Raw genomic sequence first — 25,946 nt, forward strand, 5'->3', positions numbered from 1 at the left:
ATCAATTGCAGTCTTGGGCAGAGAGATGGCAGATGGAGTTTAATCCAGACAAATGTGAGGTAATGAATTTTGGAAGGTCTAACACAGATAGGAAATATACAGTAAATGGCAGAACCCTTAAGAGGCAGAGGGATCTGGGTGTACAGGTACACAGATCACTGAAAGTGGCAATGGAGTGGAGAAGGTAGTCAAGAAGGCATACGGCATACTTCCCTTCATCAGCCAGGGTATTGAGTTTAAAAATTGGCAAATCATGTTGCAGCTTTATAGGACTTTAGTGAGGCTGCACTTGGAATATCGGGCCCGATTGTCCCATCGCAACGGGCACGAGAAGGTGGTAAAGTAGGGCATGAGGGCATTAACACGATCTGCTCCCACATCCGTGCAGGTGCCCACCTTATGGAGGCCCAGGAATGGCCACGGTTCAATTCACACCCAAAACTGACGCAATGGTGATTTAAATGCATTTAAATTGAATTACTGAACTGTCCACCCAACTCAATCAGCAATTCCCCCTTTACCAGCGCGTTCGCCGATCCGGAATAGCACCAAAATGCTGAATAAAAATCTGTTCCGGGCACTCCAGCTGGTGAAGAAGTGAGTTCAGCGCTTCCACCAGCTCCCTGACCCAGATCGCCGGGGAGGTGGGCCAGAGCATTCTCTGCCGGAGGGGGGAGGGGGGGGGTCAGATGTACCTCAGGCCGGGGTTGGGGGGGGCAGATCATTCTCCGGTGGTGGGGGTGAGCTGACGCCAGATCGTTCTCTGGGTGGGTGGGCGGGCAGGGAGAAAGAGTGAGGCCAGATCATTCTCTGATTGGTGGGGGGAGAGGAGGGAGGCGGGTAAAATGTGTCTCTGGTTGTAGGGTGGCGGGGGGGGGCGGGAGGTTCGCTACCATTCTGCGGGCAATTGGTCGGGGGGGTAAGAGGGGCAGGGGGTCGTAATCAGTCTGGGTAGTGGGGGGTGGGTGGGTGGATAGACTAACAGTTATGTTGTGGGGGTGGAGTGATATCTGTGGGGGTGGAGTGATATCTGTGGGGGTGGAGTGATATCTGTGGGGGTGGAGTGATATCTGTGGGGGTGGAGTGATATCTGTGGGGGTGGAGTGATATCTGTGGGGGTGGAGTGATATCTGTGGGGGTGGGGTGATATCTGTGGGGGTGGGGTGATATCTGTGGGGGTGGGGTGATATCTGTGGGGGTGGAGTGATATCTGTGGGGGTGGGGTGATATCTGTGGGGGTGGAGTGATATCTGTGGGGGTGGAGTGATATCTGTGGGGGTGGGGTGATATCTGTGGGGGTGGGGTGATATCTGTGGGGGTGGGGTGATATCTGTGGGGGTGGAGTGATATCTGTGGGGGTGGAGTGATATCTGTGGGGGTGGAGTGATATCTGTGGGGGTGGAGTGATATCTGTGGGGGTGGGGTGATATCTGTGGGGGTGGGGTGATATCTGTGGGGGTGGGGTGATATCTGTGGGGGTGGGGTGATATCTGTGGGGGTGGGGTGATATCTGTGGGGGTGGGGTGATATCTGTGGGGCCATTGCTCCCACTTTTTCCTCCCAGGCCACTTTATCAGCTTTTTGCAGTTCAGGAGCGATTTGACACGGGTGTACTTTTTTTTCCCTCACTGCACATGCACAGTTCAGAGCTCCGATCGTTTTGGGTGCAATTTGCCCCGCCCACAGCATGATTCACCCCGCCCACAGTGTGATTCGCCCCGCCCACAGCACGATTCGCCCCGCCCACAGCACGATTCGCCCCGCCCACAGCACGATTCGCCCCGCCCACAGCACGATTCGCCCCGCCCACAGCACGATTCGCCCCGCCCACAGCACGATTCGCCCCGCCCACAGCACGATTCGCCCCGCCCACAGCACGATTCGCCCCGCCCACAGCACGATTCGCCCCGCCCACAACACAATGTGCCCCGCCCACAACACGATTCACCCCGCCCACAACACAATGTGCCCCGCCCACAACACGATTCACCCCGCCCACAACACAATTCGTCCCGCCCACAGTGCGATTTGCCCCACCCACAACACAATTCGTCCCGCCCACAGCGCGATTTGCCCCGCCCACAGCGCGACTCAGACCCATGATTTTTTTCCAGGCTAAGTGTGTATGGGGGTGCCTGAGAACAGATCTCCAAGTCGGATCTGAATTGTACCCATTTTCAGCACTGAGAATGAAAATGGTAAAATCGGGCCCTTAGTGTTTAATTCTAGTCACCAAACTACCCCAGAATGGTGTGGAGGCTTTGGAGAGGGTATAGAAAAGATTTACCAGGATGTTACCTGGTCTGGAGGGCATTAGCTATGAGGAGAGGTTGGAGAAACTTGGTTTGTTCTCACTGGAACTATGGGAGTTGAGGGGTGACCTGACAGAAGTCTACAAGATTGTGAGGGACATGGACAGAGTGGATAATCAGAAGCTTTTTCCCAGAGTGGAAGAGTCGATTACTGGGGGGCACAGGTTTAAGGTGCGAGGGGCAAGGTTTAAAGGAGATATCCACAGAGATTTACACAGAGAGTGATGGGTACCTGGAACTCGTTGCCGGGGGAGGCAGTGGAAGCAGATACAATAGTGACTTTTAAGGGGCGTCTGGACAAATCCATGAATAGGATGGGAATAGAGGGATATGGTCCCCGGAAGGGTAAGGGGGTTTTAGTTCAGTTGGGCAGCATGGTCGGTGCAGGTTTGGAGGGCCGAAGGGCCTGTTCCTGTGCTGTAATTTTCTTTGTCCTTTTCAATCCTTTCTGCACTCTTTCTTGTTTAATAATATCCTTTCTATAACAGGGTGAGCTTCTCCTTACCAGTTCAACACCAGCTATTTCGCCTTTCATTCCAGGGATGTGGCCCATCCATTGGATCACTCCAGTTGTCAGCTCATTGCCCATGTTTATTTGAACAAGAGACTTTACTCCCAGGAAGCGATCCGACCGGCTCGCTCCGTTCTCCATCGACTCTCCTTTCAGGCCCTCGGGTGACCAGCCTCCGTCCACTGAGATATCTCTGGCTGGATTGGAAGGAAGGAGAAACGGAATCATCAGCTCCTGGAGTCAACCCACTGAGACCAGCAAGTGTCAAACATCACGGCCCAAACCTGTCCCAATCCCTCTGGGTCAACGGTCTGCGTTTCCTTCACACGCTCAGCTCCTGACTGCCTTCCCGCTTTGTCAGAGTGAAAGAAAATCCGAGGATTGACACAATCTCTTCACAACAATCTGAGGTCCCCATCTGCTTCAAGAAATCAACCATCATCCCAATACAAAGAAAAGCCAGGCAGTGACTATCGGCCGGTGACTCTGACCTCCATCATTATGAAGTGCTTTGAAAGATTAGTCATGGCACAAATCAATTCCAGCCTCCCGGACTACCCGGATCCACTACAGTTCATCTACCGCTGCAACAGGTCTACAGCAGACGTCATCTCCCTGGCCCTGCACTCAACCCTGGAACACCTCGATAACAAAAGTCCCCCCGTCAGACTCCTTCTCATAGGCTACAGCTTAGCCTGCAGCACCGTTAGTCTACAAAACTCATCTCCAAACTCCATGGTCTGGGCCTCAGTTCCTCCCTCTGCGACTGGATCCTGAACTTCCTAACTCACAGCCCACAATCAGTAAGGAAAGGCCACAGCACCCCCTCCACGATCATCCTCAACACTGGTGTCCCACAGAGCTGTGCTCTCAGCCCCCTACTATACTCCTTATACACCTATAACTGTGCGGCCAAATTCCCCTCCAACTCGATTTTCAAGTTTGCTGATGACACCCCCGTAGTGGGTCGGATCTCAAACAATGACGAGACAGAGTACAGGAATGAGATAGAGAATCTGATGAACTGGTGCGGCAACAATAATCTCTCCCTCAATGTCAACAAAATGAAGGAGATTGTCATCAACTTCAGGAAGCGTAAAGGAGAACATGCCCCTGTCTACATCAACGGGGACGAAGTAGAAAGGGTCGAGAACTTCAAGTTTTTAGGTGTCCAGATCACCAACAACCTGTCCTGGTCCCCCCCATGCCGACACTATAGTTGAGAAAGCCCCACCAATGCCTCTACTTTCTCAGAAGACTGAGGAAATTTGTCATGTCCCCTACGACTCTCGCCAACTTTTACAGATGCACCATAGAAAGCATCCTTTCTGGTTGTATCACAGCTTGGTATGGGCTCCTGCTCTGCCCAAGGCTGCAAGGAACTACAAAAGGTCGTGAATGTAGCCCAATCCATCACACAAACCAGCCTCCCATCCACTGACTCTGTCTACACTTCCCGCTGCCTCGGGGAAAAGCAGCCAGCGTAATTAAGGACCCCACGCACCCCGGACATTCTCTCTTCCACCTTCTGCCATCAGGAAAAAGATACAAAAGTCTGAGGTCACGTACCAACCGACTCAAGAACAGCTTCTTCCCTGCTGCTGTCAGACTTTTGAATGGAGCTACCTTGTATTAAGCTGATCTTTCTCTACACCCTAGCTATGATTGTAACACTACATTCCGCACTCTCTCCTTTCCTTCTCTATGAATGGTTTGCTTTGTCTGTCTAGCGCGTAAGTAACAATACTTTTCCCTCTGTGTTAATACATGTGACAATAATAAATCAAATCAAAGATTGAATCAGATTCAACCTGTCAGTCAACCAATTCTCTTTCAACCTGCAATATAAATTGTTGTGATAGTTTGAAATTTGGCATTCTTGTATTTGTCCTGAAGAGGACCTGGTGGAAGAGTTTGGCAACATGTCTCTTTTTTCAAGTGATATTGAAGGATTGAGTGTATTAATGAATCGTAAAGCAGGGTCTGAGACAGCCTGCCCAGCCAGAGTTTCTCCTGACAGAGGGGGGGCAGCACTGAGCAGCAGACCCAGTGTGGGAGATGAGGCTGACAGCGATGTCTATATAATCACGGGTTGTCAAAGGGCCGATTCGACACTAACACCACGGTCTCAACAGTTACAGGACAGGAACAGGGGAGACGGCACGGTGGCACAGTGGTTCGCACTGCTGCCTCACAGCGCCTGGGACCCGGGCAGCTTGGGGGGGGGGTCTGAGGTAAAGCGATCCTGCTTCCCTTGGCCCACATGGGATGCTGGAAACACACCTATCCACTGCACTGGCTATTCCCGCTCCCTTCAGCTACACTTCTTAATCCCTGATAACTGAATAACTTTAAAAAATGTCAGACACTGTCCGATTTGCGTACACTGCACACAGAGACCCACCGGACATCCCTGAACTCGGCTGGGCCTTTACTCACTGGAATTTAGAAGAATGAGGGGAGATCAGACTGAGGTATACAAGATGGTAAAAGGTATGGATGCAGTAAATGTGGAGCGGATGTTTCCTCTTGTGGGACATTCTAGGGCGAGGGGCCACAGTCTGAGGATAAGGGGTTAGTAAATTTAAAACAGAGTTGAGGAGAGACTATTTCTCCCAAAGGGATGTGAGTCTGTGGAATTCACGGCCCCAAAGTGCAGTGGATGTTGGGAGAGCGAGTACATTTAAGGAGGAGTTAGACGGATTTTTAATTGGGAATGGGTTGAAGGGTTATGGGGAGAAGACAGGAAAATGGGAATGAGGAGCACATCAGCCATGATCGAATGGCACAGCAGACTTGATGGGCTGAATGGCCTAATTCTGCCCCTGATGAACTTACGAACTATTCACCTCCCGTATTATCCAATATCAGGGGTTGGCTGAGCCCTGTTCCAGGTTTTTGAGATTGTAACTTTGCCCCCCCGCCACTCCCTCCCATTGTGTGGGGGGGGGGGGGATTATAAATCTCCCCTTCCTTCTGACTCAATATCGCAAAGATCATTAACTGCAAACTGCTCCCTCCCACTAACGGCACCCAGCAAGACATGGATATAAATAACTCTCCCAGGCACGACCCAAGTTAACCATAATAGCAGCCCTTGCCGAGACCACTCCCTGTGGCACAGCATTCCAGATTCCTTCATGGATCGAGGGTGGGTCTTTGCCACTTTGAACACAGCTTTCCCGCACCCTCCTCTCTGCACTTTGAGCAAATGCTCAGAACAGCGACCTTCTTAATGTTGGTTTTTATTTACTCTGTGTCACTGACCACGCCAGCATTTAATACCCATCCCTAATTGTCCTCCTACTGGGTGTCCCACTGGGCAGTTCAGATCAACCATGTTACTGTTGGTCACAGGATTCCTACATTGCAGAAGGAGGCCATTTGGCCCATCGAGTCTGCACCGACTCTCTGACAGAGTATCTTACCCACACCCTCTCCCTACCCATGTAACCCACACATTTACCATGGGCTAATCCATCTAACCTACACATCTCCAGACACTAAGGGGCAACTTAGCGATGGCCAATCTGCACATCTCCGGACTGTGGGAGGAAACCCATGCAGACACGGGGAGAATGTGCAAACTCCACACAGACAGTGACCCAAGGCTGGAATTGAACCAGGCTCCCTGGCGCTGGGAGGCAGCAGTGCTAACCGCATGTAGGCCAGACCGGGTAAGGATGGCAGATTTCCCTCCCTGAAGAGTTGGAGTGAATCAGATGGGTTTTTAACGTTGGTTATCATTACTGTGACTGAGATTGTATTCATTGAATTTAAATTCCACCAGCTGCCGTGCTGGGATTTGAACCCGTGTCCCCAGAGCACCAGAGTCTGGGCCTGGTGAGTCCAGTGATCTTACCACGATGCCACCGTCTCCACCTTCCATACAGAGACAACTCGTTCTTACTAAAGCACAAAGCGACAGTGCTGAAATCTAACATAATAACAGAGAATGGCAAAAATACTCAGCAGCTCAGAGAAAAACAAGGAAATGTTTTCCTCGGAATCTTGTTTTTGCTTTTGGACAGCAGCTGTTCCTCACTCTCCTCTGGGTGCATCATTTTTTTTCCTTCCCTTTTCCGTTCCGCTCCCTCTGGCCTTGCACGACCAACTCATTTTGTCACTGAACCTCTCCTGACCTCCACCTTTCTCCTTTTTCACCCTCAGTATAATGGTAACACAACCATTAGCTTCAAGTCACAGAGGCTACAAAGGCTTACAGCATGGATACAGGCCCTTCGGCCCAACTTGTCTGTGCTGTCTCTCAGAGTTTTAATAAGCTTAGGGAGGGTGGCGAGTGTACATCTCTCTCACGCAATCATAAAGAATCTCTACAGTGCAGAAGGAGACCATTTGGCCCATCGAGTCTGCACTCACAACAATCCTACCCAGGCCCTATTCCTGTAACCCCATACATTTACCCTGCTAATCCCCCTGACAATAAGGGGCAATTTAACACGGCCAATCCACCTAACCAGCACATCTTTGGACAGTTGGGAGGAAATCGGAGGCCCCAGAGGAAACTCATGCAAACATGGGGTGGCACAGTGGTTAGCACGGCTGCCTCACAGCACCAGGGACCTGGATTTGATTCCCGGCTTGGGTCACTGTCTGTGCGGAGTCTGCACATTCTCCCCGTGTCTGCGTGGGTTTCCTCCCACAGTCTGAAAGATGTGCAGGTTGGGTGGATTGGTCGTGCTAAATTGCCCCTTAGTGTCAGGGAGACTGACCAAGGTGGGGTTATGGGGATAGGACCTGGGTGGGTTAGTGGTTGGTGTAGACTTGATGGGCTGAATGGCCTCCTTCTGCACTGTAGGGATTCTATGAATGTCCACACAGACAGTGATCCGAGCTGGGAATCAAACCCGGGTCCCCGGCGCTGCGAGGCAGCAGTGCTACCCACTGTGCCAGTGTCTCTCACACGCTCTCTTTTTTGGGGAGCACCGAGGTGTCTCCCACCTTCCGCCAAAGCCCCCACCCACTCCCCCCCCCCCCACAACCCATTCGACTCCGTGAGACTCACAGTTACTGCGTTGAATGCTCCCCGTCGATTGGAGCATGTCTTCCTTGATGACAGAGTCCATTGGCACCCTGCAGGGCATCTTTGCTTCCTCTCCGTTCGTCTTGCCCTGTAACAGAGTCAAGCAACCCTTCTGTTTGAGCATCCACACCTCAAGGAGAATTTCGCTGCGGAAAGCACCGCTACCGGGAACCGAGTGAGTTCAGGGGAAGAGCAGGGAGGAGAATCGGGGAAAGGGAGAGGAAATTTACCTCCAGGACAGGCACCAGAGAAAAAAAAATCCGCCCCACGCTCCAGCTCCCCTTTTGATTGCTAGAGTGCACAGCAAGCTCCCACAAACAGCATCTCATAGAACCCCAAAAGGAGGCCATTCGGCCCATCAAGTCTGCACCAGCAACAGTCCCGCCAGGCTCTATCCTATGCATTTACCCTGCTAATCCCCCCCTGATATCTACCTAACCCGCACATCTTTGGACCATGGAGGAAACCAGAGCACCCGGAGGAAACCCACGCAGACATGGGGAGAATGTACAAACTCCACACAGAGAGTGATCCAAGCCAGGAATTGAACCTGTGAGGCAGCAGTGCAAACCGCTGTGCCGCATTCATCTCGAATAACTGCGTGAAAACCACTGGCCAAGACACCCCCTGGAGAAATCCAGGAGTCCTTTATGAGAGGGTGAACAAGTTTAACAAGACAGCACCTCCAGCAGTGCAGCACTTCCTCAGTACCGCACTGTGGGAGTTTCAGCTTCGATTCTGTGCTCGGGTCTCTGGAGTGGGACCTGGAATAACAACCTCCCGACTCAGGGCGAGAGTGCTACCCGCACAGCCTCTGCTGTATGTACAGACACAGGGGCGGTTACACCTCCAGTGGAGTCCTACCTGACTGAGTACTGACCTCGATGGATGAATGCATGAACGGTGAGACTTACAGGACTCAGAATCTAATTTATCTCAGAGTCCATTTCATCAGAGCCCCACCCCACTCCGGGAGCAAACTCCAAACTGAAAATCCAGCAAAATCTGCCAACAACAGGAGGATCTGAATTATCCAGCAAATTACAGTGAGTGGAGGATTGGTTTATACGTTCACAAGATCATTCCAGTAAAGGGTTGTGAATATAGCCTAATCCATCACGCAAACCAGCCTCCCATCCATTGACTCTGTCTACACTTCCCTCTGCCTCAGCAAAGCAGTCAACATAATCAAGGACCCCACGCACCCCGGACATTCTCTCTTCCACCTTCTTCCATCAGATAAAAGATACAAAAGTCTGAGGTCACGTACCAACCGACTCAAGAACAGCTTCTTCCCTGCTGCTGTCAGACTTTTGAATGGACCTACCTCGCATTAAGTTGATCTTTCTCTACACCCTAGCTATGACTGTAACACTACATTCTGCACCCTTCTCTATGAACGGTATGCTTTGCCTGTGTAGCGAGGAATACTTTTCACTGTATATTCATACATGTGACAATAATAAATCAAATCAAATTAAATATGGTCTTAGAATCATAAAATCCCTACAATGCAAAAGGAGGCCATTCAGCCCATCGAGTGTGTACAAACCCACCCAGGCCCTATTCCCATAACGCCACATATTTATCCTGCTAATCCCCTTGACATTAGGGTCAATTTAGCACGGCCAATCAACCTGACTGCACATTTTTGGACTGTGGGGGGGAAACCGGAGCAGCCGGAGGAAACCCACGCAGACATGGGGAGAAATGTGCAAACTCCACACAGACAGTGACCCGATGCTGGGATTGAACCCTGGCACTGTGAGGCAGCAGTGCTAACCACTGTGCCACCGATGGGGTCTCTAGGCATGATTGACAGGGAGGGGAGATGAACCAATCATCTCCATTCTGGCTGCTGAGCGAGTGGGCGAGGACCTGGCAGATGGAGTACAATGTTAGCAAGCGTGAGGTTATCCACTTTGGCAGGAATAATAGTCGGAGGGATTACTATTTAAAGGGCGAAAAACTGCAGCATGCTATGGTGCAGAGGGACCTCGGGGTCCTTGTGCATGAGTCGCAAAAACCCAGCCTACAGGTGCAGCAGGTGATCGGGAAGGTGAATGGGATGCTGGCCTTCATAGCGAGGGGGATTGAATATAAAAGTAGGGAGGTCTTGCTGCAACTGTACAGGGCACTGGTGAGGCCGCAGCTGGAGTACTGTGTGCAGTTTTGGTTGCCGCACTTACGAAAGGATATATTGGCCTTGGAGGGAGTGCAGAGGAGGTTCACCAGGCTGATACCGGAGATGAGGGGGTTAGCCTATGAAGAGAGACTAAATAGACTGGGTCTGTACTCGTTGGAGTTTAGAAGGATGAGGGGGGGATCTTATAGAGACGTATAAGATAATGAAGGGGATGGATAGGGTAGAGGTAGAGAGATTCTTCCCGCTCAGAAAGGACAGTAGGACGAGGGGGCACAGCCTCAAGATAAAGGGGGGGACAGTTTAGAACGGAGTTGAGGAGGAACTTCTTCACTCAAAGGGTGGTGAATCTCTGGAATTCTCTGCCCGTTGAAGTGGTGGAGGCTACCTCGTTAAATATATTTAAGACGCAGGTTGATGGGTTTTTGATAAGTGAGGGGATTAAGGGTTATGGGGAGAAAGCGGGAAAGTGGAACTGAGTCACGACAGGTCAGCCATGATCTTATTGAATGGCGGGGCAGGCTCGAAGGGCTAGATGGCCTACTCCTGCTCCTATTTCTTATGTTCTTATCCTACCCGTGATATCCCTCCCACACCTTGGTCAAAGACCAGTCGCTGAAGCCATGGCCTCACCCACCGATTCGAAGTTGACCAGCACAGTTGAGCCCCCATCCATCACCCCCATCACTGTCCCCCCTTTCATCTCCTCTTCCATGTAGACAGCTACGCGGTCCCCAGGGTTCACAGGGTGGTCGCCCGCCATGTTGTTGGTCTTCACTCCTCCCATGCTCGCGTACTGCTCCCCCTCCCCGAAGCTCCATCGCCGTTTGACCTTGTTAAACGGCACAAAGACGCCACAGCCTTTCTTGCAGACGAAGTACCGCTGCCCTGCAAACGTTCCATCACATACATCATCAACTGCACCCTCCACCTGCAGAGGGAGAAGAGGTAAAACAGAGGAGGTGAGGGAGGAGAAGAATCCGGGAGGAAGGCTCTGAGGGGAAGGGGGCGGGCCTGAGGGGAAGGGGGCGGGCCTGAGGGGAAGGGGGCGGGCCTGAGGGGAAGGGAAGGGGAAGGGAGACGGGTTGAGGGGAAGGGGAGGGAATGATGGGAGGGGGATGACAGGAGGGGGATGGGTTGTGGGGAGAGGGCAGGCCTGAGAGGAGGGTGAGGGACTACGGGGAGGGGCAGGGACTGAGGAGAGGGGTGGGGCCCAGGGTAGGGGGAGGGGCTGAGGGGAGGGGGAGGGGCTGAGAGGGGCTGAAGGGAGGGGCTGAGGGGAGGGGGAGGGGCTGAGGGGAGGGGGAGGGGCTGAGGGGAGGGGGAGGGGCTTTAATTTGATTTAAAAAATGACTGAGGATGCTGGGTAATATTGGTGAAATGAACGCGGAGGGAGAACTGTTCAAACAACATGGCAAACTCACAAACACAACGGCAACCTCCTATCACTGGAACATTCCATATACATGGAGTATCTGGTATCAGAACTGGACTGAGTTACAGACTGGAATCTAATCGAGGGGTTTGGGGTGATTTATATATAGAATAATAGATACCCGGGAGTGAGTTACAGACAGGAATCTAATCGAGGGGTTCGGGGTGGTTTATATATAGAATAACAGATACCCGGGAGTGAGTTACAGACTGGAATCTAATCGAGGGGTTCGGGGTGGTTTATATATAGAATAACAGATACCCGGGAGTGAGTTACAGACTGGAATCTAATTGAGGGGTTCGGGGTGGTTTATATATAGAATAATGGATACCCGGGAGTGAGTTACAGACTGGAATCTAATCGAGGGGTTTGGGTGGTTTATATATAGAACAACAGATACCCGGGAGTGAGTTACAGACTGGAATCTAATTGAGGGGTTCGGGGTGGTTTATATATAGAATAACAGATACCCGGGAGTGAGTTACAGACTGGAATCTAATCGAGGGGTTCGGGTGGTTTATATATAGAACAACAGATACCCGGGAGTGAGTTACAGACTGGAATCTAATCGAGGGGTTTGGGTGGTTTATATATAGAACAACAGATACCCGGGAGTGAGTTACAGACTGGAATCTAATCGAGGGGTTCGGGGTGGTTTATATATAGAACAACAGATACCCGGGAGTGAGTTACAGACTGGAATCTAATCGAGGGGTTCGGGGTGGTTTATATATAGAATAATGGATACCCGGGAGTGAGTTACAGACTGGAATCTAATCGAGGGGTTCGGGGTGGTTTATATATAGAATAACAGATACCCGGGAGTGAGTTACAGTCTGGAATCTAATCGAGGGGTTCGGGGTGGTTTATATATAGAATAACAGATACCCGGGAGTGAGTTACAGACTGGAATCTAATCGAAGGGTTCGGGTGGTTTATATATAGAATAACGGATACCCGGGAGTGGGTTACAGACTGGAATGTAATCGAGGGGTTCGGGTGGTTTATATATAGAATAACAGATACCCGGGAGTGAGTTACAGACTGGAATCTAATCGAGGGGTTCGGGGTGGTTTATATATAGAATAACAGATACCCGGGAGTGAGTTACAGACTGGAATCTAATCGAGGGGTTCGGGTGGTTTATATATAGAATAATAGATACCCGGGAGTGAGTTACAGACTGGAATCTAATCGAGGGGTTTGGGGTGATTTATATATAGAATAATAGATACCCGGGAGTGAGTTACAGACAGGAATCTAATCGAGGGGTTCGGGGTGGTTTATATATAGAATAACAGATACCCGGGAGTGAGTTACAGACTGGAATCTAATCGAGGGGTTCGGGGTGGTTTATATATAGAATAACAGATACCCGGGAGTGAGTTACAGACTGGAATCTAATTGAGGGGTTCGGGGTGGTTTATATATAGAATAATGGATACCCGGGAGTGAGTTACAGACTGGAATCTAATCGAGGGGTTTGGGTGGTTTATATATAGAACAACAGATACCCGGGAGTGAGTTACAGACTGGAATCTAATTGAGGGGTTCGGGGTGGTTTATATATAGAACAACAGATACCCGGGAGTGAGTTACAGACTGGAATCTAATCGAGGGGTTTGGGTGGTTTATATATAGAACAACAGATACCCGGGAGTGAGTTACAGACTGGAATCTAATCGAGGGGTTCGGGGTGGTTTATATATAGAACAACAGATACCCGGGAGTGAGTTACAGACTGGAATCTAATCGAGGGGTTCGGGGTGGTTTATATATAGAATAATGGATACCCGGGAGTGAGTTACAGACTGGAATCTAATCGAGGGGTTCGGGGTGGTTTATATATAGAATAACAGATACCCGGGAGTGAGTTACAGTCTGGAATCTAATCGAGGGGTTCGGGGTGGTTTATATATAGAATAACAGATACCCGGGAGTGAGTTACAGACTGGAATCTAATCGAAGGGTTCGGGTGGTTTATATATAGAATAACGGATACCCGGGAGTGGGTTACAGACTGGAATGTAATCGAGGGGTTCGGGTGGTTTATATATAGAATAACAGATACCCGGGAGTGAGTTACAGACTGGAATCTAATCGAGGGGTTCGGGGTGGTTTATATATCGAATAACAGATACCCGGGAGTGAGTTACAGACTGGAATCTAATCGAGGGGTTCGGGTGGTTTATATATAGAATAATAGATACCCGGGAGTGAGTTACAGACTGGAATCTAATCGAGGGGTTCGGGTGGTTTATATATAGAATAACAGATACCCGGGAGTGAGTTACAGACTGGAATCTAATCGAGGGGTTCGGGTGGTTTATATATAGAATAATAGATACCCGGGAGTGAGTTACAGACTGGAATCTAATCGAGGGGTTCGGGTGGTTTATATATAGAATAACAGATACCCGGGAGTGAGTTACAGACTGGAATCTAATCGAGGGGTTCGGGTGGTTTATATATAGAACAACAGATACCCGGGAGTGAGTTACAGACTGGAATCTAATCGAGGGGTTTGGGGTGGTTTATATATAGAACAACAGATACCCGGGAGTGAGTTACAGACTGGAATCTAATCGAGGGGTTTGGGTGGTTTATATATAGAATAACAGATACCCGGGAGTGAGTTACAGACTGGAATCTAATCGAGGGGTTCGGGTGGTTTATATATAGAATAATGGATACCCAGGAGTGAGTTACAGACTGGAATCTAATCGAGGGGTTTGGGTGATTTATATATAGAATAATGGATACCCGGGAGTGAGTTACAGACTGGAATCTAATCGAGGGGTTTGGGTGGTTTATATATAGAATAACAGATACCCGGGAGTGAGTTACAGACTGGAATCTAATCGAGGGGTTTGGGTGGTTTATATATAGAATAACAGATACCCGGGAGTGAGTTACAGACTGGAATCTAATCGAGGGGTTTGGGTGGTTTATATATAGAATAATGGATACCCGGGAGTGAGTTACAGACTGGAATCTAATCGAGGGGTTTGGGTGGTTTATATATAGAATAACAGATACCCGGGAGTGAGTTACAGTCTGGAATCTAATCGAGGGGTTTGGGTGGTTTATATATAGAATAATGGATACGCGGGAGTGAGTTACAGACTGGAATCTAATCGAGGGGTTTGGGTGGTTTATATACAGAATAACAGATACCCGGGAGTGAGTTACAGACTGGAATCTAATCGAGGGGTTTGGGTGGTTTATATATAGAATAACAGATACCCGGGAGTGAGTTACAGACTGGAATCTAATCGAGGGGTTCGGGGTGGTTTATATATAGAATAATAGATACCCGGGAGTGAGTTACAGACTGGAATCTAATCGAGGGGTTTGGGGTGGTTTATATATAGAATAACAGATACCCGGGAGTGAGTTACAGACTGGAATCTAATCGAGGGGTTCGGGGTGGTTTATATATAGAATAACAGATACCCGGGAGTGAGTTACAGACTGGAATCTAATCGAGGGGTTCGGGGTGGTTTATATATAGAATAATAGATACCTGGGAGTGAGTTACAGACTGGAATCTAATCGAGGGGTTTGGGTGGTTTATATATAGAATAATAGATACCTGGGAGTGAGTTACAGACTGGAATCTAATCGAGGGGTTTGGGTGGTTTATATATAGAATAACAGATACCCGGGAGTGAGTTACAGACTGGAATCTAATCGAGGGGTTTGGGTGGTTTATATATAGAATAATAGATACCCGGGAGTGAGTTACAGACTGGAATCTAATCGAGGGGTTTGGGTGGTTTATATATAGAATAATAGATACCTGGGAGTGAGTTACAGACTGGAATCTAATCGAGGGGTTTGGGGTGGTTTATATATAGAATAACAGATACCCGGGAGTGAGTTACAGACTGGAATCTAATCGAGGGGTTTGGGTGGTTTATATATAGAATAACAGATACCCGGGAGTGAGTTACAGACTGGAATCTAATCGAGGGGTTTGGGTGGTTTATATATAGAATAATAGATACCTGGGAGTGAGTTACAGACTGGAATCTAATCGAGGGGTTTGGGTGGTTTATATATAGAATAATAGATACCTGGGAGTGAGTTACAGACTGGAATCTAATCGAGGGGTTCGGGGTGGTTTATATATAGAATAACAGATACCCGGGAGTGAGTTACAGACTGGAATCTAATCGAGGGGTTCGGGGTGGTTTATATATAGAATAACAGATACCCGGGAGTGAGTTACAGACTGGAATCTAATCGAGGGGTTCGGGTGGTTTATATATAGAATAATAGATACCTGGGAGTGAGTTACAGACTGGAATCTAATCGAGGGGTTTGGGTGGTTTATATATAGAATAATAGATACCCGGGAGTGAGTTACAGACTGGAATCTAATCGAGGGGTTTGGGTGGTTTATATATAGAATAATAGATACCTGGGAGTGAGTTACAGACTGGAATCTAATCGAGGGGTTCGGGGTGGTTTATATATAGAATAACAGATACCCGGGAGTGAGTTACAGACTGGAATCTAATCGAAGGGTTTGGGTGGTTTATATATAGAATAATAGATACCCGGGAGTGAGTTACAGACTGGAATCTAATCGAGGGGTTTGGGTGGTTTATATATAGAATAATAGATACCTGGGAGTGAGTTACAGACTGGAATCTAATCGAGGGGTTTGGGTGGTTTATATATAGAATAATAGATACCTGGGAGTGAGTTACAGACTGGAATCTAATCGAGGGGTTCGGGGTGGTTTATATATAGAATAATGGATACCCGGGAGTGAGTTACAGACTGGAATCTAATCGAGGGGTTCGGGGTGGTTTATATATAGAATAATGGATACCCGGGAGTGAGTTACAGACTGGAATCTAATCGAGGATTTCGGGGTGGTTTATATATAGAATAATGGATACCCGGGAGTGAGTTACAGACTGGAATCTAATCGAGGGGTTCGGAGTGGTTTATATATAGAATAACAGATACCCGGGAGTGAGTTACAGACTGGAATCTAATCGAGGGGTTTGGGTGGTTTATATATAGAATAACAGATACCCGGGAGTGAGTTACAGACTGGAATCTAATCGAGGGGTTATATAGATAACGGAAACCTGGGAGACACACTTTTCTGCACCTTCCACAATGCCTACCTGCAATTCTATTCCAAAGAAGGTTCCAGAAAGCTTTGGGTTCTCACATATGCTTCCAATGTACCTGACAATGCCAGGCAGTTGCTTGGATTTGTAATCGACAATCACTTTGTCCCCGGGGTGAATCTGCAGTGCGTTGTTTAAGGCCTCCTTCTCCAGGTAGAGTCTGAAGCGTTGGCTGGAGGGGCTAACAGCCAGGAGTAGGCCCGCATCCTGCTCGGTCAGCTGCCGCAGGCTGTCCACCTCCAGGTGAATATGCACATCTGCCTCCAGCAGGTGGAACTTGAGCTTGCGGCCTGGTCCCTGAGCCTCACTCTGCATCTCCTTCAGGTAATCAGTCTCAGCAATAACCGCAATGTGCCCCGCAGGGAAAACACGATCACTAATGGACAAGTCCTCCATCAAAATGAAGAAGAGATACTTTGTCTCTTTCTTATTGGAGAAGAACATGGCCTTTGAAAAATCGGGGGCAAACATCCTGATGGATAGAAAAGAGGTGGAGTGACAGGGTAAATATCTTCTCTCAGATCCGCTGTTCCCACTGCAGGAATTTCATTTTGACTCTCTGGACAACAAGTGAATCCAACTGCACCCTTTAACCACAGGGGAACAATCTTCAACCCAGCCTCGACTACAGGCATTGAGAATCTACGCCTGTCTGTCACTCTGTGTTAACATCTCTATTTGCCTGTTGTCTCTCTCTCTCTATTGTCTGTCTCTCAATCTGTTTCTGTCTGTCTGTCTCCTTGTTGCCTGAGACTCACTCTCTGGCTGTCTTCTCTCTCTACTCCTCATCACTGTATGTCTCTCCCTCTCTCTGCCTGATTCTGCACACCTGCCCCTCTCTCTGTTTGTCCCTCTCTCTGCCTGTCTCTGCCCATCTCCACATGTCTGTCCCTCTTTCTGCCTGTCTCCACGTCTGTTCCTCTTTCTGCCTGTCTCCACATCTGTCCTTCTCTATGCCTGTCTCCCCATGCCTGTCCTTCTGCCTGTCTCCCCATGCCTGTCCTTCTGCCTGTCTCCCCATGCCTGTCCTTCTGCCTGTCTCCACGTCTGTCCCTCTTTTGCCTGTCTCCATACATCTGTCCCTCTTTCTGCCTGTCTCCGCATGTCTGTCCCTCTCTCTGCCCGTCTCCGCACGCCTGTCCCTCTCCCTGCCCGTCTCCGCACGCCTGTCCCTCTCTCTGCCTGTCTCCACATGTCTGTCCCTCTCTCTGCCCGTCTCCGCACGCCTGTCCCTCTCCCTGCCCGTCTCCGCACGCCTGTCCCTCTCTCTGCCTGTCTCCACATGTCTGGCCCTCTGCCTGCTTGTCTCCGCATGTCTGTTCTCTCTGCCTGTCTCCATGCCTCTGTCCCTCTCTGCCTGTCTCTGCACATGCTGCACTGTCAAAGGTACTGTCTTTCAGTCACTGAACTGAGGCCCTATCTGCCTTTTAAGTCGACATGGGAAGATCCCAGGCTGCTGTCTTGAAGAGGTCATGATGTGGAGATGCCGGCATGGATTGGGGTAAACACAGTAAGATGTCTCACAACACCAGGTTAAAGTCCAACAGGTTTATTTGGTAGCAAAAGCCACTAGCTTTCAGAGCGCTGCTCCTTCAACAGGTGAGTGGGAGTTGTGTTCACAAACAGGGTATATAAAGACACAAACTCAATTTACAAAATAATGGTTGGAATGTGAGTCTTTACAGGTAATCAAGTCTTAAAGGTACAGACGATGTGAGTGGAGAGAGGGTTAAGCACAGGTTAAAGAGATGTGTATTGTCTCCAGACAGTACAGTAAGTGAGGTTTTGCAAACCCAGGCAAGTCACGGGGGTTACAGATAGTGTGACATGAACTCAAGATCCCTGTTGAGGCCGTCCTCACATGTGCGGAACTTGGCTATCAGTCTCTGCTCAGTGACTCTGTGCTGTCGTGTGTCATGAAAACACACTCGTCAACTCAACAATCTGATCAAGACCTTTGATCCGGACCTTCAGAGCACCCTCCGTGCTCTCATTCCACGTACTCCCCGCATTGGAGATCTCTACTGCCTCCCAAAGATACACAAGGCAAACACACCTGGCCGTCCCATCGTATCGGGCAATGGGACTCTGTGTGAGAACCTCTCCGGCTACGTCGAGGGCATCCTGAAACCCATTGTACAAAGAACCCCCAGCTTTTGTCGCGACACTACAGACTTCCTACTGAAACTCAGCACACACGGAGCAGTTGAACCAGGGACACTCCTCGTCACAATGGATGTCTCAGCGCTCTACACCAACATCCCCCACGACGATGGCATTGCTGCGACTGCCTCAGTACTCAATGCTGACAACTGCCAGTTTCCAGATGCAATTTTACAACTCATCCGCTTTATCCTGGACCACAATGTCTTCACCTTCAACAACCAGTTTTTCATCCAGACACACGGAACAGCCATGGGGACCAAATTCATACCTCAATATGCCAACATCTTCATGCACAGGTTCGAACAAGACTTCTTCACTGCACAGAATCTTCAACCAATGCTGTACACTAGATACATCGATGGCATTTTCTTCCTTTGGCCTCATGGCGAACAATCACTGAAACAACTATATGATGATATCAACAAATTCCACCCCACCATCAGACTCACCATGGACTACTCCCCAGAACCAGTTGCACTCTTGGACACACACATCTCCATCAAGGACCTCAGTACCTCACTGTACCGTAAGCCCATGGATAACCTCTCAATGCTCCACTTCTCCAGTTTCCACCCTAAACATGTTAAAGAAGCCCTCCCCTGCGGACAAGCCCTCCGTATACACAGGATCTGCTCAGATGAGGAGGATCACAGTAGACAGCTCCGGACACTGAAAGATGCCCTCATAAGAACAGGAAATGGCGCTCGACTCATCGATCGACAATTCCGACGCACCACAGCACAAAACCGCACCAATCTCCTCAGAAGACAAACTCGGGACATGGTGGACAGAGTACCCTTCGTCGTCCAGTACTTCCCCGGAGTGGAGAAGCTATGACATCTTCTCCGGAGTCTTCAACATATCATTGATGAAGACAAACATCTCGCCAGGGCTATCCCCACACCCCCACTTCTTGCCTTCAAACAACTGCACAACATAATTGGGGTTATGTACAGGACCTTTGTGAGACCACATTTGGAATATTGCGTGCAGTTCTGGTCACCTCACTATAAGGAGTATAATATCAAGGGTAGGAGTCTTAGCAGTGTAGAGGATCAGAAAACCTTGGGGTCCGGGTCCACAGGACTCTTAAATCGGCCTCGCAGGTGGAGGATGTGGTCAAGAAGGTGTATGGTGTACTGGCCTTCATTAATCGAGGGATTGAGTTTAGGAGTCGGGAGGTAATGCTGCAACTTTATAAGACCCTTGTCAGACCCCACTTGGAGTATTGTGCGCAGTTCTGGTCGCCTCACTACAGGAAGGATGTAGAAGCTATTGAGAGGGTGCAGAGGAGATTTACAAGGATGTTGCCTGGATTGGGAGGCATGTCTTATGAAGATAGGTTGAGGGAGCTGGGACTCTTTTCCCTGGAGAGACGAAGGTTGAGAGGCGACCTGATAGAGGTTTATAAAATGTTGAGAGGAATAAATAGGGTGGATTCTCGGAGGCTATTTCCCTGGGCTGAAATGGTCACTACGAGAGGACACAGGTTAAGGTGCTGGGGAGCAGGTACAGAGGAGATGTCAGGGGTAAGTTTTTCACTCAGAGGGTGGTGAGTGAGTGGAATCGGCTGCTGTCAGTGGTGGTGGAGGCAAATTCGATAGGGTCTTTTAAGAGACTTCTGGATGAGTACATGGGATTTAATAGGATTGAGGGTTATAGGTAAGCCTAGTGGGTAGGGATATGATTGGTGCAACTTGTGGGCCAAAGGGCCTGTTCATGCTGTAGTTTTTCTATGTTCTATGTTCTAAGAAGGATGTGGAAGCATTGGAGAGAGTGCAGAGGAGATTTACCAGGATGCTGCCTGGTTTGGAGGGTAGGTCTTATGAGGAAAGGTTGAGGAAGCTGGGGCTTTTCTCTTTACAGCAGAGGAGGATGAGAGGCGACTTAATAGAGGTTTATAAGATGATGAGGGGGATAGAGTGGATGTGCAGAGACTATTTCCTCGGGTGGGTGTAGCTGTTACTAGGGGGCATAACTGTAAGGTTCATAGTGGGAGATATAGGAGGGATGTCTGAGGTAGATAGTTTATGATGTGGGTATGCCGGCGTTGGACTGGCGTAAACACAGTAAAAAGTCTGACAACACCAGGTTTTAGTCCAACCTATTTATTTGATAATATACTCACAAGCTTTCGGGGTTAGCCCCTTCGTCAGGTGAATGGAGAGTTCTGGCCTCAGACAGAGCATATAAAGCACAGACAGTTTAGAGATTACTGATTAGAATGCGAATCCTTACACCTAACCTGCTGTTCAAGACCTGAAGTGGCTGATAATGTGTGTGGAAGGAGCACTGATCACAGGTTAAAGAGATGTGTATTGTCTCCAGACAGTACAGTAAGTGAGGTTTTGCAAACCCAGGCAAGTCACGGGGGTTACAGATAGTGCAACATGAACCCAAGATCCCTGTTGAGACCGTCCTCATGTGTATGTGATCAGTGCTCCTTCCACTCACATTATCAGCCACTTCAGGTCTTGAACAGCAGGTTAGGTGTAAGGATTCGCATTTTAATCAGTAAACTGTCTGTGCTTTATATGCTCTGTCTGAGGCCAGAACTCTCCATTCACCTGACAAAGGGGCTAACCCCGAAAGCTTGTGAGTATATTATCAAATAAATAGGTTGGACTAAAACCTGGTGTTGTCAGACTTTTTACTGTAGATAGTTTACTCAGAGAGTGGTTGGGGTGTGGAATGGACTGCCTGCTGTGATAGTGGAGTCGGACATTTAGGAACTTTCAAATAGTTATTGGATAGGCACATGGAACACACCAGAATGATAGGGAGGGGAACAGCTTGATCTTGGGTTTGAACATAGCTCGGTGCAACATTGAAGGGCCTGTAATGTGCTGTACTGTTCTATGTTTCTATGTAACCGCAAACAGACCATTGTTCGCAGCAAACTACCCAGCCTTCAGGAGAACAGTGACCACAATACCACACAACCCTGTCACAGCAACCTCTGCAAGACATGCCGGATCATCGACATGGATACCATCATCACACGTGAGAATACCATTCACCAGGTACACGGTAAATACTCTTGCAACTCGGCCAACATTGTCTACCTGATACGTTGCAGGAAAGGATGTCCCGAAGCATGGTACATTGGGGAGACCATGCAGACGCTACGACAACGGATGAATGAACATCGCTCGACAGTCACCAGGCAAGACTGTTCCCTTCCTGTTGGCGAACACTTCAGTGGTCACGGGCATTCAGCCTCTGACCTTCGGGTAAGTATTCTCCAAGGCGGCCTTCACGACACACGACAGCGCAGAGTCGCTGAGCAGAGACTGATAGCCAAGTTCCGCACACATGAGGACGGTCTCAACAGGGATCTTGGGTTCATGTCACACTATCTGTGACTTGCCTGGGTTTGCAAAACCTCACTAACTGTCCTGGCTGGAGACAATACACATCTCTTTAACCTGTGCTTAACCCCCTCTCCACTCACATTGTCTGTACCTTTAAGACTTGATTACCTGTAAAAACTCACATTCCAACCATTATTTTGTAAATTGAGTTTGTGTCTTTATATGCCCTGTTTGTGAACAGAACTCTCACTTCCCTGACCAAGGAACAGTGCTCCGAAAGCTAGAGGCTTGTGCTACCAAGTAAACCTGTTGGACTTTAACCTGGTGATGTGAGACTCCTTACTATCTTGAAGAGGAGCAGGCAAGCTCTCCGCAGTGTCCACCAGCCTACATACAACACAGAAACAGATCATATTGGCAAAGCAACACTGCTGTGAGATCTTGCTGTGCACAAATTGGCCACCACATTATGTCAGTGACCAAACTTTTGATGGTTGTGAATCACCTTAAGACACCCCCAGGTTGTGAAAGGAGTTTGTCACAATTTGTGCACAGCAAGATTCCACAGCAATCTTATTAGGGCTAGATAATCTGCTCCAATGATAAAAGTTTCCCTTAACAGCCACCCCTCCTTTAAGATTCCTTGTCCTTTGGCCTGGCTGGATTAGGGTAAGGGTTAATGATTTCTATTTAAAAGCAAATTACCGCAGATGCTGGAATCTGAAACCAAAAGAGAAAATGCTGGAAAATCTCAGCGGGTCTGGCAGCATCTGTAAGGAGAGAAAAAGGGCTGACATTTCACGTTCAGGTGACCCTTTGTCAAAGCCTCGGTTAGGGATTTCTATCACCGATGACTGCTCCCAATGTTTTCTTACATTAAGGGAGGCTATATAAATGCAAGTTGTTGTTGTACTGCACCATCCATAAGAATCGCAGGGTGTAAAATTCTGCAGCTTCTCAGTCAGTAATTTCCAGCGACGGAAATAGAAAGTGCTGTGATTGTGTACAAGGCCTGTCCGCAGCGGGGAGAGGTTGTAATGGTTCAGGGTGGGATCCTCTCTAATAGACGGTTCTCTGTCCGTCTGATTACAGCGTGGTGACATTGGAGCTAAATTCTCACTCTGGCTGCACCTCATGGGCTGCCAAGCACTTTGCAACGACCAGAGGCCACAGGAGGTTCTGTACGATTGAAAGCCCCCCTTCTCCAACATGTCAAAGTAACATCTGAAGAAGTCACAGGGACATTAACTCTGCTCCTCTCTCCACACATGCTGCCAGTATTGCTGAGGTTTTCTGCCTTTCTTTTTTCAGATTTCCAGCATCTGCACTATTTCATTTTTCATAGAATCTCTACAGTGCAGAAGGAGGCCATTCAGCCCATCGAGTCTGCACCGACCACCCAGGTCCTGTCCCCGTAACCCCAAGTATTTACCCCTAGCTAATCCCCCTGACATTAAGGGGCAATTTAGCATGGCCAATTCACCCAACACACGCATCTTTGGACTGTGGGAGGAAACCAGAGCTCCCAGAGGAAACCCACGCAGACACGGGGAGAAACTCTGCACAGATAGTCACCCAAGGGCGGAATCAAACCCAAGTCCCTGGCACTGTGAGATTGCAGCATTAACCACTGTGCCACCATGCCACCCCCCCAACTAGATTAACTAAATTATCAAGATTGGATAAACACTCAAAAGGCAATAACTCTATAGGACTACAGAGCAACAACCAGAGAGTGTGATTAGCTGGAAAGCCCTGTCCAGGAGCTAGTATGAGTATGGTGGGCTGATTGGTCTCTTTTTCCTGTCAGAGATTCAAAGTGTATGACACATCAGTGGGCAGCCCACTTGCCTCAGGGTCACAAGGTTGCAGGTTCAGATCCCGCTCCAGGCACTGCGCACTAAACCTGGCTCTGACTCTCCCAGTGCAGTACTGGAAGGGGGCCACACTGTCACAGGTGCCATCTTTTAAACCGAGGCCCCTCTCAGGTGGAGGTGCAAGAATCCCATGGCATTATTCGAAGATGGGAGGGCAGTTCCCTCCTACATTCCCGGCCAATATTTACCCCTCAGCCAACATCGCTGGAATAAAAGCTGGGCGTTATATCATGGTGCTGTTTGTGGGATCTTGCTGTGCACCAAAATGGTGGCAAATTTCTTGTATTACAACAATGACCTCACGCCAACATTTGGGCCGTGGGATCTTGAAGTGCACAAAGGGTGGCAAATTTCCTGCATTATAACAATGCCCGTACGTCAACATTTGGGCTGTGGGATCTTGCTGCGCACAAAGGGTGGCAAATTTCCTGCGTTGCAACCATGACCACACATCAAAGATTTGGTGCGATGTTCTTTGCGGCTTCCTGGGGCGAGAGGCGCTACATAAATGAATGAAACTAAACCATCCCAAACCCACATTCAAACTTTTTAAACCCTTTAATGTACGAAGGTTAAATGCAAGTAGACAAAAACCACACAACACAGGCCATTCAGCCCATCATGCCTCTGCCAGCTCTGTGAACCACTGAATCATTCACTCCCTGGGCTGCTCTCTCTCTCTCTGACTTGCTGGACTTCCTAAGATGTTAACCTTAGTGTTAACTCTGTTCCCCATTTCAGCTTTAAGGTCTTGCATTACAGATCAAAACAATATCTCTCTGTCTCACGCACACACACTTGATAGAAGCAGAAGCGAAAGTAAAATGCAATTAGTGCCACACACTGAGCTGTGCCCAGTCACTCTCTCCCGCTCCACAAATGCTACCAAACCCTGAGTAACATTTCTTAATTCTATTTCTGAAAGATTAAGTCCTGCTGAGTGATGTATTTTGTTCTGATCGATCTGCAGTGTTTACCTGGGCCAGCAGTTCTGACTTGAAGCTTGGGGGGTGATCTTCAATGTTGCAGTTTGTCTCCTGTGTTACTCTGTATCTTTCTCTCTCTCCTGTGTTACTCTGTCTCTCTCTCCAGGGTTACTCTGTATCCCTCTCCAGGACACAGCCTGTCAGCAGGGAGCTGTCCTGGGGCTGCTGCTACCTCGCATCCGCTCCAACCCGGACAGGCTTATTTCAGTGTCTCTCTCTTTCTCCCCTCCTGCGATTCACTCGCAGCTTCCGCCTTTGGAGGGATTTAAACCGCTGACAGCGACTTGGGCCCACACAGATCATCTCCCTCTGTAGGCTGGAGGTTCCAACACCTGCTGGCAGCACAGCCACTGAACCAGGAAAAACCAGACCAAAGTCAGCCCCAAACCAGGTCAAACTCCATCCTCAAACTACCCAAACCAGCTCAAATCCCCCTCAAACTATTTAAACCAGCTCAAACTAACAAAACCAGCCCAAAGTCACCCTCAAACCAGCTTAAATCTCCCTCAAACTAACAAAACCAACTCAAAATTCCCCTCAAGCTACCTAAACCAACTCAAAATTCCCCTTAAACTACCTAAACCAGCTCAAATCTTCCTCAAACTACTTAAACCAGCTCAAACCCACCTTCAAACTATTTAAACCAGCTCAAAGTCACCCTCAAACCAGCTCAAATCCCCCTCAAACTACCTAAATCAGCTCAAAACCCCCTCAAACTATTTAAACCAGCTCAAACTAATAAAACCACCCCAAAGTCACCCTCAAACCAGCTTAAATCTCCCTCAAACTACCTAAACCAGCTCAAATTCACCCTCAAATTACCTAAACCAACTCAAATCCCCCTCAAACTACCTAAACTAGCTCAAATCTCCCTCAAACTACCTAAACCAGCTCAAATTCACCCTCAAATTACCTAAACCAACTCAAATATCCCTCAAACTACCCAAACCAACTCAAACCCGCCCTCAAACTACCTAAATCAGCTCAAACCCACCCTCAAACTAT

General features: G+C 48.8%; 1 protein-coding gene across 1 annotated transcript in view; it reads right to left on the reverse strand.

Annotated features, from left to right (window-relative positions):
- The window catches only part of cyldl (cylindromatosis (turban tumor syndrome), like), a 48,411-nt gene extending 23,234 nt beyond the window's left edge, over nt 1–25,177 (reverse strand). The window contains exons 1-5 of the mRNA XM_080213690.1: nt 24,933–25,177; nt 16,593–17,070; nt 10,648–10,941; nt 7,850–7,955; nt 2,818–3,020 (exon numbers count right to left, since the gene is read on the reverse strand). Coding sequence (XP_080069816.1) covers nt 2,818–3,020; nt 7,850–7,955; nt 10,648–10,941; nt 16,593–17,069 — 1,080 coding nt within the window. The 5' untranslated portion in view covers nt 17,070; nt 24,933–25,177. The remainder of the gene's footprint in view (nt 1–2,817; nt 3,021–7,849; nt 7,956–10,647; nt 10,942–16,592; nt 17,071–24,932) is intronic.
- Nucleotides 25,178–25,946: the final 769 nt, after the last annotated feature.

The sequence above is a fragment of the Carcharhinus amblyrhynchos genome, chromosome 2 (genome assembly GCF_965287045.1).
Source record: "Carcharhinus amblyrhynchos chromosome 2, sCarAmb.v2.hapA, whole genome shotgun sequence".
NCBI lineage: Eukaryota > Metazoa > Chordata > Chondrichthyes > Carcharhiniformes > Carcharhinidae > Carcharhinus > Carcharhinus amblyrhynchos.